Genomic DNA, 12,358 nt, shown 5'->3' with positions numbered 1-12,358 from the left:
TTCTCTGAGCCTTCGTCGAATAATAAAAGGAGGCTCGTCTGCGAAGTTGAAAATATCAGCACCTTCAATAATTTGTCTATACGTTATAACTGCTCCTGCCGACGGAGAAGATCTTTCCCTTTGATCGCTCTTATCCCACGTATAGACCCTTATCCCGGGCCAGTTTTTAGGTCGCATTAAAGATCAATAATAACACTAAACTTACAACGATTATTTATTAATATTTGTTTTATTCAATAAATTAAATATGTATATATATCTATATATGTAGGTGTGTGTAAATCATTATAAAGAAAAAAAAACTATGGAACAGAAGTGCGATTATGTTTAGAATAAATGTACTTGTATATATGTGTATGTATGTATGCATGTGTAACGCCATTGCCACTCAGTAAGGCTTTTATTTTTTCAGAGAACGTGCGAACTTCGTTTTTATTGCCTTCGGGCATGTTCGACTTGAATATTTTCGCACGGTTCAGCTTCGGCCCACAAAAACACTTAACTTAAACCAACATTTTCTTACATTATTTATTTCAGGAAACTCATAGATTATTTGCGGGTTAGACTGAAATCAAGCGAAGTGCCTCTGTAGTTCAGCAGGTCTGCCCTGCTTATACACATTATATGCGCTTTTAACATTCGAAGTGGCCTTCCGTCCCATGAAGCAAACTAAAGACCTTGTGAATATCAAACCGAAAAGGTAGTGCAAGACCATCCTACCAACAACTGCAGACATTGGGTGCACTTTTTCTCAAACTATCCAACATTATAGACTAGATGCCTTCAGAAATATCCACCGAAAAAGCTTGATACCAGTCGTGGTAATAGGGCTATGAGACTTTTTTTGTCGAATTGGGTATCTTGCCACTTCCAAAACAGCAGGCGCTTTAGCTTTAAAAAAATCGATTTCAGTTCTTTTCTAGCTTTTTTTGTTTCAGTGTAGTTTAATAGTATGCTACGATTAAGTCTTAATATTTGTCATAATCGTTCTTATTGGACTGAATCATAATCCGCTTGAACACTAATTGGAGTCCCATATCGATACCATAAGCATCTACATTTACACGAGCTCGGCGTATGGTTGTATACATTTATCGATAAATAATGGTTTTAAGGTAAGCTGGGTCTACGTCTCGAAATGTTTGTATATTGCGGTGACATAGGACATCACTTGCGTCCAATCGGGCCTTTCGATTTGACACATATCGTTGATATTCTGTGTGAAGATAAAAATAAAAAAATTAATTAAAAGTTAACATTTACAAAAGAAAAGACAAACATTAGAACTGGCAGCCCCTAAGTCATATTAAATGCCAACCTGATTAACTTATATTGCTTAGCCTTATTTATCCCCGTATTGCGAAGATTTTTCGACAATCAACACAGAAGACGGTGAAATAAGTTTCCGTCTCTAATTGGTACCTAAATACAGTAAAGCGTACATAAGGTAGGCAAACAAGCTTAGTTTCACAGCGAAGGCCTATCCCACTCGTTCAGCTTTCGCGGAAATGACATCAGGACACATATTATGATAGAAAAACTATTTAAAATGGATAAAGGCGGAAAAGCCACTTCGGACGCTTCCAGAGTCAAATCGCTTCACCAGAACCACACGCATATGGTAAACAGACGGTTCTTCGGCACCAGAACCAACATCTTCATACCACACGGAAAGTTGCCGAGCATTTTTCAGGCTAAAGTTGTTGTCATAAACCTTTGTGTACCGATCACCCTAAATGAGGCTGCTCGTAGAATCAATAATTACAGCGACAGTCGAGCGCACTGAAAGTAATATCTTCGGTGAAAATTAGATCCTCGATAAGTCTCGTGCGTAGAGGGGTTTAACAATTCAGGGGTTTTTTACACAAGCCGTCTCGCCTGGGTACGCTGCCTCATAGGGGCGGATGATACTGAAAAGGCGGACTGGCTCGCCACCAAGGTAGCGGCCGAAATATCCTGAGACCAACGATAGGGCTTGCCACAATAAGAAAAAAGCCCAGGCAGGACTGAACATTGCTCAGAGAACAACCCTGTTGTGAAAGCAGCGGACACTGCTAGGGCGGTACAAGGCAAAACAACTAAATTACCAGGGATTCAAGGGGTTGTGTAGCGCAATATATAGCTTCTCCAACCCAATTGTCAACCTCACCTTCGAGCGGCGAATCCCGTTTCACTAACAGACGAGGCTCTGGCGACCCCAAGCTCCTCATGGAACTTGGGGTTGGGAGGGAGGGATGGCCTGAAGGTTCAATGTGGCCATATAAATCGTTCCTGAGATGGTCGGGCCAGCACGTTAATGGTGCTGTGTTACCGGAGCGTATCGGATCTGTATCCGACAAAGGACCATCACATCGATAACACTCCCCAAAGCCTTCGGGGAGTAACCTAATCGCTACAACAACAACAACTAAATTACCAAAAAGCAGCCAGAGCATTTTTACAGGCATACTCATAGGCCACTGCAGCCTCAAAAGCCACATGTACAAACTAAGAATATGGCCTTCTAGCCTCTATGGATGAAAAAAGACTAAGACTCCTCGGCTTGCTGAATGAATGGTGAGGCACGTACACTTCTTAAAGCCAAACACTCTTAATTTATCTTGGCTTGCTTAAAAGGGTTGATAACCTCCGAAGAGATTTTAGGCCGAGATTTTGTGCCAATTTGCGTCTTGTTGATTTTAATTTTTCCTAAAAATTGCCGCGACGGACCTACATGTTTTACACCAACTCCGAATGGCATCTGCATGGCAGAAATACACTCGGAGTGCTTGCCAAATCACTGCCGAGGGGCGACTCCGCTTAGAAAAACTTGTTTCTAGTTGAAACAACTTTTTTTTAATTTTCAATGTTGCTTTGCCCTGGGCTTGAGCCCAGGATCTTCGGTGTACACAGAGCACGCTTCCACAATACCACGGTGGCCGCCATAAATAAATAAACCATTTTAGGATCAGTCCAATTTACAACTTCGAAAGCCTATATATATAACTTTTATGCTTGTGAATCTTTGATTCATTAAAACTACAAATTTGTGGAATGCCATTTTTTAAGCCAGAAGGATTCTTGCTGCGAAGCTTTTAGTAGCAGTAATACACTCGATGGTATGCCGACAACTTAATGAAACATTTTAAATAAAAGGCCTCTGTACATCGATAAAATAAAAATCCAACACCATCACTTACCAGCGTCGTTTGAATCCCTACTGATTCGGCTGCTGCAAATGCCAACGAAAAGTTACGCCGTTTGTTTGTAGGGTTCAACGTGTCGTAGGGTATACGATCAGGGAGGTAAGAATGTAATATCGCACAAAGCGCTAATCCATCATTCCAAGACGAACTGAAATTTGTTATATCTATATTGCGATAGCCCACTGTCTTGTTTTGGCACCATTTAAGTAGCGCATTTCGTTTCGAGCCACCATTTTTCGCCAGCATATTTAATGGATCTTTGCGTTCACCTGCAAATAATGAAAAGTAAATTTAAATTTGGATTGCATGATAAAAAGTAAACTGGAAAACCTTATACATACATTTTATAAATGTTTTTTAAGGGTAAGTAGCTAGCAAAAAGGTCTAAAGTACTTACCACTCATTAGAGACTTGCCGCTGACGCTATTCAATCCACCATAATGATGTAGATTAGAGACCAAAGAGGATTGCGTTGTTGCTGATGGAGCTTGTTGTTGCTGCTGTTGCTCGCGCAACGGGCCTTTGGCAGGGACTGAGCTGATAGAACTGGTATTGGTATTGTTTGTTGTAGCTGTTGTAGCAGGTAAACGGACCTAAAGGATGCATTGGAAAAGGTTTTTTTAATTAAGCGAAAAAATCAAATGTCAAACTTCAGATCTTCAGCTTACGTTTTCACTCCAGTCATTTGTTGTTGCATTATTTCCAACAATCGATGGCAATAAATTGCTTGTACCATCCGGCGCTCCGCTATTTAAGCTGGATGTAGAACTGTAATGTGATTCTGCCTCCTCGACTTTAGGCTGCAAGGAAATTTAAGATTCCATATATTAAACTATGAATAAGAGATTTTTATACCCAGCTGTACTTGTACACAAGGTATTATAACTTTGATTGGATAACGGTTGGTTTTACAGGTATAAAAGAATCGAGATAGATATAGGCTTCCATATATCAAAATCCAGCATCGAAAAAAAATTGAAAATGAGCGAAATCGGATGATAACCAGGCCCAATTTTTATATATATAACATTTTGGAAAACAAAAAATATGATTATTTAGTAAATAATACACCTATAATGTTGAAATTTGACGTGTGGACTGACTCTTGATAAAAATTAAAAAAAATTTTAAATGGGCGTGGCACCACCCACTTTTGATAAAATCAATTTTACAAATATTAATCATAAATCAAAAATCTTTAAACCTATCGTACCAAAATTCGGCAGAGATTGCCTTTACTATAAGGAATGCTTTGAAGAAAAATTAACGAAATCGGTTAAGGACGATAAAATAAGCTATATCTTTGAAAAAAAAAAGAGCTTTATATCAACGGTATTTCATTTGCCAAGTGAATTTTTAACAATAAATAGGAAAAAATTCAAATAAAAAAATGGGCATCGCACCGCCCCTTTATGACTAAGCAAATTTCTATGTTTCGTGATCGTAATAAAATTGGGTAGACAAATTTTCCCTATAGCAGGAAATATTTCTAGAAAAAATCGGTTAAAGACCACGCCCACTTTTATATAAAAGATTTTTAAAAGGGTCGTAGACAAAAATAACAAGTTATATCTTAGCGAAAAATAGTTTTGTACCAATCGTATTTTGTGAGATTGACCTCTTAAATAAGACACCTCCTCTGCGTACTCAACTATTGTCCCTTCTATACTTCACGAGGGCAAATTCGAGTTTGTTCCCGTTTATAGCTACGTATGTATCGAGTTACTAACATATATGGTTAGTCATTGTGCTTCTAAAAATATAAACTTTATGCTGTCCGTAAAAAGAGCGACGAAATAATTGAAGAAAACACTAAGCTTGACATATGACACCTGCCTTTCACATCCTGCAAAGGATGATGCGGTTGAAAACTTTCTGCCCAAGGCTGTTTCCTCTTACTCTTATTTACGTATCGCACTGATCCGATATTATTGAGTGTCGCATATTTTAAGCTATATACTTGGACAAAGTTTGAAGTCAACAGTTGGATTTCATGTCCCTAACCTGTACACGAATCTTCCCTAACCGCGATTGCGAGAATTACAGCATCCGTATGTCCATATGCTTTGAAGCGATTACCCTTGGGGTCTCTCACGGAATTCAGCAACAGCCATGGTTCAGTTTTAACGGTTCTGGTGTGGGTAAGCATCAACCGGTTATTTTTATAGTGCTACACCTAACCTAGCGAACATTCGAGACTTCCAAAAATCAAAAATTTTGAAAGCTTATGGAAACTAGCACAGTTTGCTACTTCAACATTTCATTAGCTAAAGCCTCACGCGTTAATGGGGGTCCCATCTGATATTTCGACAACGTAAATCATTTCGCGGAAAGACGCTTACGATATCGTTATATTTCGGTTTTTAAGCATACTCACCTTATTGTTTTCGATACTTTCGATAAGCGTCTTCACTGACAAGCGCGAATCCTGACGATTAAGGCTACTACCGATTTTGCTACGCCGTGACGCCATTTCCTGTTGTACGGTGCTCAATACCGATTGTTGCGTTTCGTTTTGCTGCATTTCTGCAATGAAAGACAAGTTAGACAAAACTAAAGAGTGCAATGCCAATTTTCGCAAAGCTTACGTTGTTTCGTCAGCTTCTCAATTTGCTGTTCCAGCAAACGTATTTTCTCCTTTTGGGTTTTATTATCGAGCACTAGCTGCTCCCGCGCACTCAACGCTTCAGTCTTAAAATCATTCGCAACACGTACGGTCATTAGTAGATCCGATTGGAATTGTTGCCATTCCTCTGCCTCTTGCTTGCGTAATTTGATTTCCTCTTCCAGCTGCTTCTCAGTCGTATTTAATTTACTCTCTACATCGCCCAAATGCTTTTGCGTTTCGCTGAGTAAATTTTGCAATTGTTGCTTATCCTCTAAGTGGCATTTGCATTGAACCTGAAATCGGGAAAATATTTATACTAAATAGTTTTAAACTGGCGCGCACCGCTACCCACGCTTACCTGCAATTCGGCAGTGTTTTCCACGAGCTGCTGATGCTCGGCGCCCAATTTATCTTTTTCTTGTTGTAACTGCTCTAGTCGATATTCCAGATGCGACACCGCACACTTTGCATTATTCTTCGCCACTTTACACTCCTCTGTTACACCCGATAGTTGCTCTTTGAGTCGTCTAATCTCCGCTTGACTGCGTGAATACTGATCTTGCAATTCAGCAACGCGTTCTTCGAGTGTATCCTTTTCTTTGCGCGCCGCATCCAATACATCTGTAAGATCGGTTTTTTCGCCACGCGCCAAATCGTGCTCCAATTCTTCGATTTTTGAGCGGGCATTCTCTAATAGCGTCGTTAGACGTGTGATCTCGATGCTGCGCTGGGAGATCTCCTCTTTGGCTTGCGTCAGTTGAGCTTCCATTTGTTTGCGTTCGGCATTCGCTGCATCGACGGTGGAGTCAAGTAGCGCGTTGCGTTCACGTGCGCGCGTACAATCCGCAGTGGCGGCATCTAATTGTTGTTGTAATTCTTGCAATTCTGCATTCATTTCTTCCTGCTTGACGAGTATCGCCTCACGTTCCTCTTGCGATGTCTTTATTAAGTCGAGCAGTTTACGTTCACGCTCTGATGAACTAATTTCCGTGCGTAATGTGTTTATTTGGGTGCGTGAATCATTTAATTTTTCGGTTTGACGGCAGAGTGTCTGGAACAGGACATCTTTCTCTTCGGCTAGACGTTCATTTTCTGCTTGCGCATCGCTTAATTGGGACTGCAAATCTGCTAGCTCTTGCAGTGTAGCCTGAAGCTCTTCATTGGTGGAGTAATGGGTTTCCTCCATTTGGATAATTTTATCTTGAAGGCAGGCCACTGAGATTTCACTGGACAATGAGTGTTTGTCCCAGTCGGGCGTGAGACAGGGTGTTCCCGCATCATTGTCGTTTGTCTAGGGTGGAAAGTGAGAAAAACGTAAAAAGTATAATTAAGCTTAAAACTCCTGTCCTTGTGATAAATCAGTCTCAAATTGTATTAGAAATGATTTACCTATTAAGTATGGGCACTGAGCACTTAATATCCAACCTTATCGCCTGCGCAATTTTTCTTCATAAAAAATGAAGCGAACTGTGCCCCCTACGCCCCCTAAAACAAAACTAAACATACCAAAACTCTAGGAGAGTTGATACAAAAAAAGCTTATTCTCGTTAAGACCTAGAAATGATATCAACCTAAATCGTATGCATGACGCAAACGCTACAAAGCTAAACGAAGACTGTCACTTCTGCTAAGGTCGGAGCGATGTTCTTCAATAAACTCAACGTCATGACAGATTGGACGTAAATATTCTTGCTAAGAGCGAAGCCTCCGCCATGACAACAAATCGGCTCCAACCTACATCTTCTGGCAGCACGCGACTCTGTGAAGAGAAGAATATGTGCCCAGCATGCAACAAATGTTTGCTTTCTAGAAGCTTTAGACAGACTTTTCCAACGGATTTTTCATCTGCTCTCTGAGCGCAATTGTCGACCCTACCCAATGACCGATCAATAGGAATATATTTCTCGCGATAATGGACTTCGGTACACCTGAGAAAATAACTGCTACGATTGGAAATGTTAGAGTTCTTGGGAAAGGAAGAGTGCCGTCTACAAGGCGCAAGGCACAGGCTGAATAAGCTTTGTCGCGAAGCAAAGACATTCGCTTAGAAAAAATAAAAGGAATCAAGTGCTGAAAGATAAATTTAAAAAATGCGGAATTGCTAACAAGCCTAATTTGGGATTTTCGTAGATTTTAAGCGAAATACATAGCTTTAAAGCCTCACACCCTGCACCACCAACCTCACAGCCTAGGGATGGGAAAGGGGTAAATACGCAAATGGAAAATACCCGGTAAATTGGTTATATATGGTAAAAATGGGTAAATACCCAAAATAAGGGTAAAAATAATCTTTTGGATAATATGGGAAACAAACACACAAATTCAATAAAAAAAGTACCCAATTTGTCCTATATTGGTGGGTTATCCATTACGCTATCGGTTGAATTAGTTTTAATCTGTAATCCAGCGTTTTTCAAAAATATTTAGCCAATAATGCATGCCGTTGCAAAAATTTAAGCTTACCCAGTAAACATTTTAAGACAAGAAAGAGTCGGAAAAATATCTAAATTGGAGCGTCTACAGTCGGTATGCGCTCATTTGGGAGGTCGAAACTAATGTATTAGCATTCTTGCAATGGTCATCCTATATGAGCCTATTAACGTACATATATCATTTGAGACTAAATAAGTGTCCGAACATGGCCTATTTATTAGGTAGCGTCAGCGCTTATTGGGGGCATATACATATAGTCCGACACACCAGGACAGAGCGTGGTAGCTTTGCAGTCACATTAAAAATATCGAGAAGCGTCCATGAGCGGAAAAACGTCGATGCTTATACAAAAAAGAATAGCAAGTGTAACAATAATGTATAAATGTAATTCACTTTGTATTAAAATGAAAAATTGTCGTAACAAAGTTTCAATATTTGCTCAAAATCGCTTTGACGAACATAAATATTTTAAAAATTATAATTTTTGCATGCTAGGTTAGGAGCTCTTAGGCCGTTAAATTAAAGGCAAAAATTAAATTTTCTTTGACCCTCCTACGCGTTTCGACCCTTTTCTGATTCCTACATTGCCCACTTATTTTGGACTCGTTTCGGATTCTTAAATTATGAGCGTCATGAGTATGTTTGAGGGGTAGCTTTGTTTGCATAAATATGTGTACCCTATAAACATTCTCGAAGCGCTTACAGTTCTGGAGTTCAATATGGGTCCGAAATACGTGAAAAATATCAGCTTCAAAAATGCTACCACCTAAGAGCCCTTATGACTCAAATTTGATGAAATTATGTACAAAACAAAAATATTAAAAGCAGTAAACAAGGCAGTCCCGGAATAAAAACTCTTGTTCTGCGAAAATTTATTCTAAATAAATAATTCAGCTAATACTTATTTCATTTCTATCTTATCCTCATGGGAGTTTTATCACAACAATTTTCTCCCCTATGTTTTCCGCTTCGGATGTATGTCAAAAATTCTGCCTAAAAGCCATCAAGTAGTGTCATTAAAGAACTCAAAATCGGCAGCATATGACGCCAATAAGGCTCATATATGGTATCGGAAGGACCTCTCTGAAGTTGGTAAGACAACTTTTACGTGGAAAAAAATTACTTATTGGGAAAATTGCCATGAATTTGCCGTAATTTATCCGTGAAACAAAAAAATTTGCCGTGGCCATATTTTAGAAAATAAAGGGTGGCACGCCAACTTCACGTGAGGCCAGCTAGAAAAATAATTCTTGCACACGAATTTGCCGTAAATTTTCCGTAGATAAGAGGCATATTTTATAAATTCGAAAAAAAAAATTTCAAATTTTTTTTATGGTGCACCGCCAACTTCACGTGAAGTTAGCGTGCCACCCTCAGAAAAACACCTTAGACGCCAGCTAGAAAAATAATTCTTGCACACGAATTTGCCGTAGATATGAGACATATTTTATAAATTCGAAAAAAAAAATTTCAAATTTTTTTTATGGTGCACCGCCAACTTCACGTGAAGTTAGCGTGCCACCCTCATAAAACCACCTTAGAGGCCAGCTAGGAAAATAATTCTTGCACACGAATTTGCCGTAAATAAGTGGCATATTTTATAAATTCGAAAAAAAAAAATTAAAATTTTTTTTATGGTGCACCGCCAAATTCACGTGAAGTTAGCGTGCCACCCTCAGAAAACCACCTTAGACGCCAGCTAGAAAAATAGCTCTTGCACACGAATTTGCCATAAATTTGCCGTAGATATGTGTTGAAATAATAACTTGGAGTTTTAAGTTCAATATTTCCTATTGAGAACATATTTCTAATAATTAGAATGAATAAGACATATTACATATATTGATGAGTTAACTATATGTACACATGAATTTTATCTTTTAGTCCTCATTAAATCGTTGAACTAAGAAGTGCTTTTCTTTTATTGTACCGGACATTCACGCAAGTATACAAATCCCCTTCCAAATTCCTACCAACAAAGGTTATGGTCCCAGATCGCGTGTGAAGTTATTTAAAATTTAATAATTAATCGGGTTTTACAAAATAAAATTTTAAAAATGAATTCGAGTTTGCAAATCGAAAAACTGAGCGATAATAACTATGATGTGTGGTGCATGCAAATGCGCAGCATATTGGTTAATATGGACCAATGGCGCATCGTTAATGAAGATTGTAAGCGCAGTGATGAAAATGCAGAAAAGTGGGATCAAGATGATCAAAAAGCGCTAGCTAATATTATTTTATGCGTAAAACCGACGCAACTCAGCAATATTAAGGCTTGTAAAACTTCAGTGGAAGCATGGAAGAGACTTCGTGATGTTCATGTGCCGAGGGGACCTTTACAAAAAGTTTCGCTTTATAAAAAGTTGCTTGGTTGCAGTATGTCTGCTGGTCAAAGCATGTCAACTTATCTAAATTCGTTTGTCGAAGTCGTAGATAAATTAGCCGAAGTGAACATCGAGTTAAACGAAGAGCTAAAAGTCATAATACTATTATCTAGTTTGCCGTCCGAGTACGAAAACTTCGTGGTAGCTATCGAGACTCGTGATGAATTGCCGAGTTTCAGTACTTTAAAAGTAAAGCTGTTAGAAGAGGGTGCTAGAAGGGAACAACAAGCAGATCAAAAAGCTCCTGCGCAAGCTGTTTATACAAGTGTAAGAGAATCAGCGCATAATGGTAATAAAATAAATACAAAAGCAAAAATTCATGTAAAGTCAAATGAGTTCAAGGGTAAATGCTTTAGTTGTGGCATGCGTGGCCATACGGCTTCACAATGCAAAAGAAAGGGCAAACAACAATATGATCGTGAAGATAAACAAAGTTCTAAAATTAACGAGCTTTCTTACGCTGTATATGCTGCTGCTGTGGGGGATGAACGAAGTAAATACAATTGGTGTGTAGACAGTGGTGCATCGACACATATGTGTTGCGACAAGAATATGTTCGTGTCATTCTTGCACACGAATTTGCCGTAAATTTGCAGTAGATAAGTGGCATATTTTATAAATTCGAAAAAGAAAATTCAAATTTTTTTTATGGTGCACCGCCAACTTCACGTGAAGTTAGCGTGCCACCCTCAGAAAACCACCATAGACGCCAGCTAGGAAAATAATTCTTGTACACGAATATGCCGTAAATTTGCCGTAGATAAGTGGCATATTTTATAAATTCAAAAAAAAATTCATATTTTTTTATGGTGCACCGCCAACTTCACGTCAAGTTAGCGTGCCACCCTCAGAAAACCACCTTAGACGCCAGCTAGGAAAATAATTCTTGTACACGAATTGCCGTAAATTTTCCGTAGATAAGTGGCATATTTTATAAATTCAAAAAAAATTCATATTTTTTAATGGTGCACCGCCACCTTCACGTGAAGTTAGCGTGCCACCCTCATAAAACCCCCTTAGCGGCCAGCTAGGAAAATAATTCTTGCCCACCTTCACGTGAAGTTAGCGTGCCACCCTCAGAAAACCACCTGAGAAGCCAGCTAAGAAAATAATTCTTGCACACGAATTTGCCGTAAATTTGCAGTAGATAAGTGGCATATTTTATAAATTCGAAAAAGAAAATTCAAATTGTTTTTTATGGTGCACCGCCACCTTCACGTGAAGTTAGCGTGCCACCCTCATAAAACCCCCTTAGCGGCCAGCTAGGAAAATAATTCTTGCCCACCTTCACGTGAAGTTAGCGTGCCACCCTCATAAAACCACCTGAGAAGCCAGCTAAGAAAATAATTCTTGCACACGAATTTGCCGTAAATTTGCAGTAGATAAGTGGCATATTTTATAAATTGCAAGGAAAAAATTTTCAAATTTTTTTTATGGTGCACCGCCAACTTCACGTCAAGTTAGCGTGCCACCCTCAGAAAACCACCTTAGACGCCAGCTAGGAAAATAATTCTTGTACACGAATTGCCGTAAATTTTCCGTAGATAAGTGGCATATTTTATAAATTCAAAAAAAATTCATATTTTTTAATGGTGCACCGCCACCTTCACGTGAAGTTAGCGTGCCACCCTCATAAAACCCCCTTAGCGGCCAGCTAGGAAAATAATTCTTGCACACGAATTTGCCGTAGATAAGTGGCAAATTTTAATAATTAAAAAAAAAATTCATATTTTTTTATGGTGCAC

At 38.9% G+C, this 12,358-nt stretch overlaps 1 protein-coding gene across 7 annotated transcripts in view; it reads right to left on the bottom strand.

Annotated features, from left to right (window-relative positions):
• Window positions 1-201: 201 nt before the first annotated feature.
• The window catches only part of spdi (split discs), a 117,677-nt gene continuing 105,520 nt past the window's right edge, over window positions 202-12,358 (bottom strand). For all 7 annotated transcript variants that reach the window (XM_067779747.1, XM_067779745.1, XM_067779749.1 and 4 more), the window contains 7 exons: window positions 6,152-7,084; window positions 5,774-6,086; window positions 5,563-5,711; window positions 3,854-3,985; window positions 3,583-3,778; window positions 3,180-3,454; window positions 202-1,216 (listed from right to left, as the gene is read on the bottom strand). In XM_067779747.1, coding sequence (XP_067635848.1) covers window positions 1,127-1,216; window positions 3,180-3,454; window positions 3,583-3,778; window positions 3,854-3,985; window positions 5,563-5,711; window positions 5,774-6,086; window positions 6,152-7,084 — 2,088 coding nt within the window. In that variant the 3' untranslated portion in view covers window positions 202-1,126. The remainder of the gene's footprint in view (window positions 1,217-3,179; window positions 3,455-3,582; window positions 3,779-3,853; window positions 3,986-5,562; window positions 5,712-5,773; window positions 6,087-6,151; window positions 7,085-12,358) is intronic.

Source organism: Eurosta solidaginis, chromosome 4 (assembly GCF_040869045.1).
Source record: "Eurosta solidaginis isolate ZX-2024a chromosome 4, ASM4086904v1, whole genome shotgun sequence".
In the NCBI taxonomy this organism is placed as follows: Eukaryota; Metazoa; Arthropoda; class Insecta; order Diptera; family Tephritidae; genus Eurosta; species Eurosta solidaginis.
This window is presented reverse-complemented; position numbering and strand designations above follow the sequence as displayed.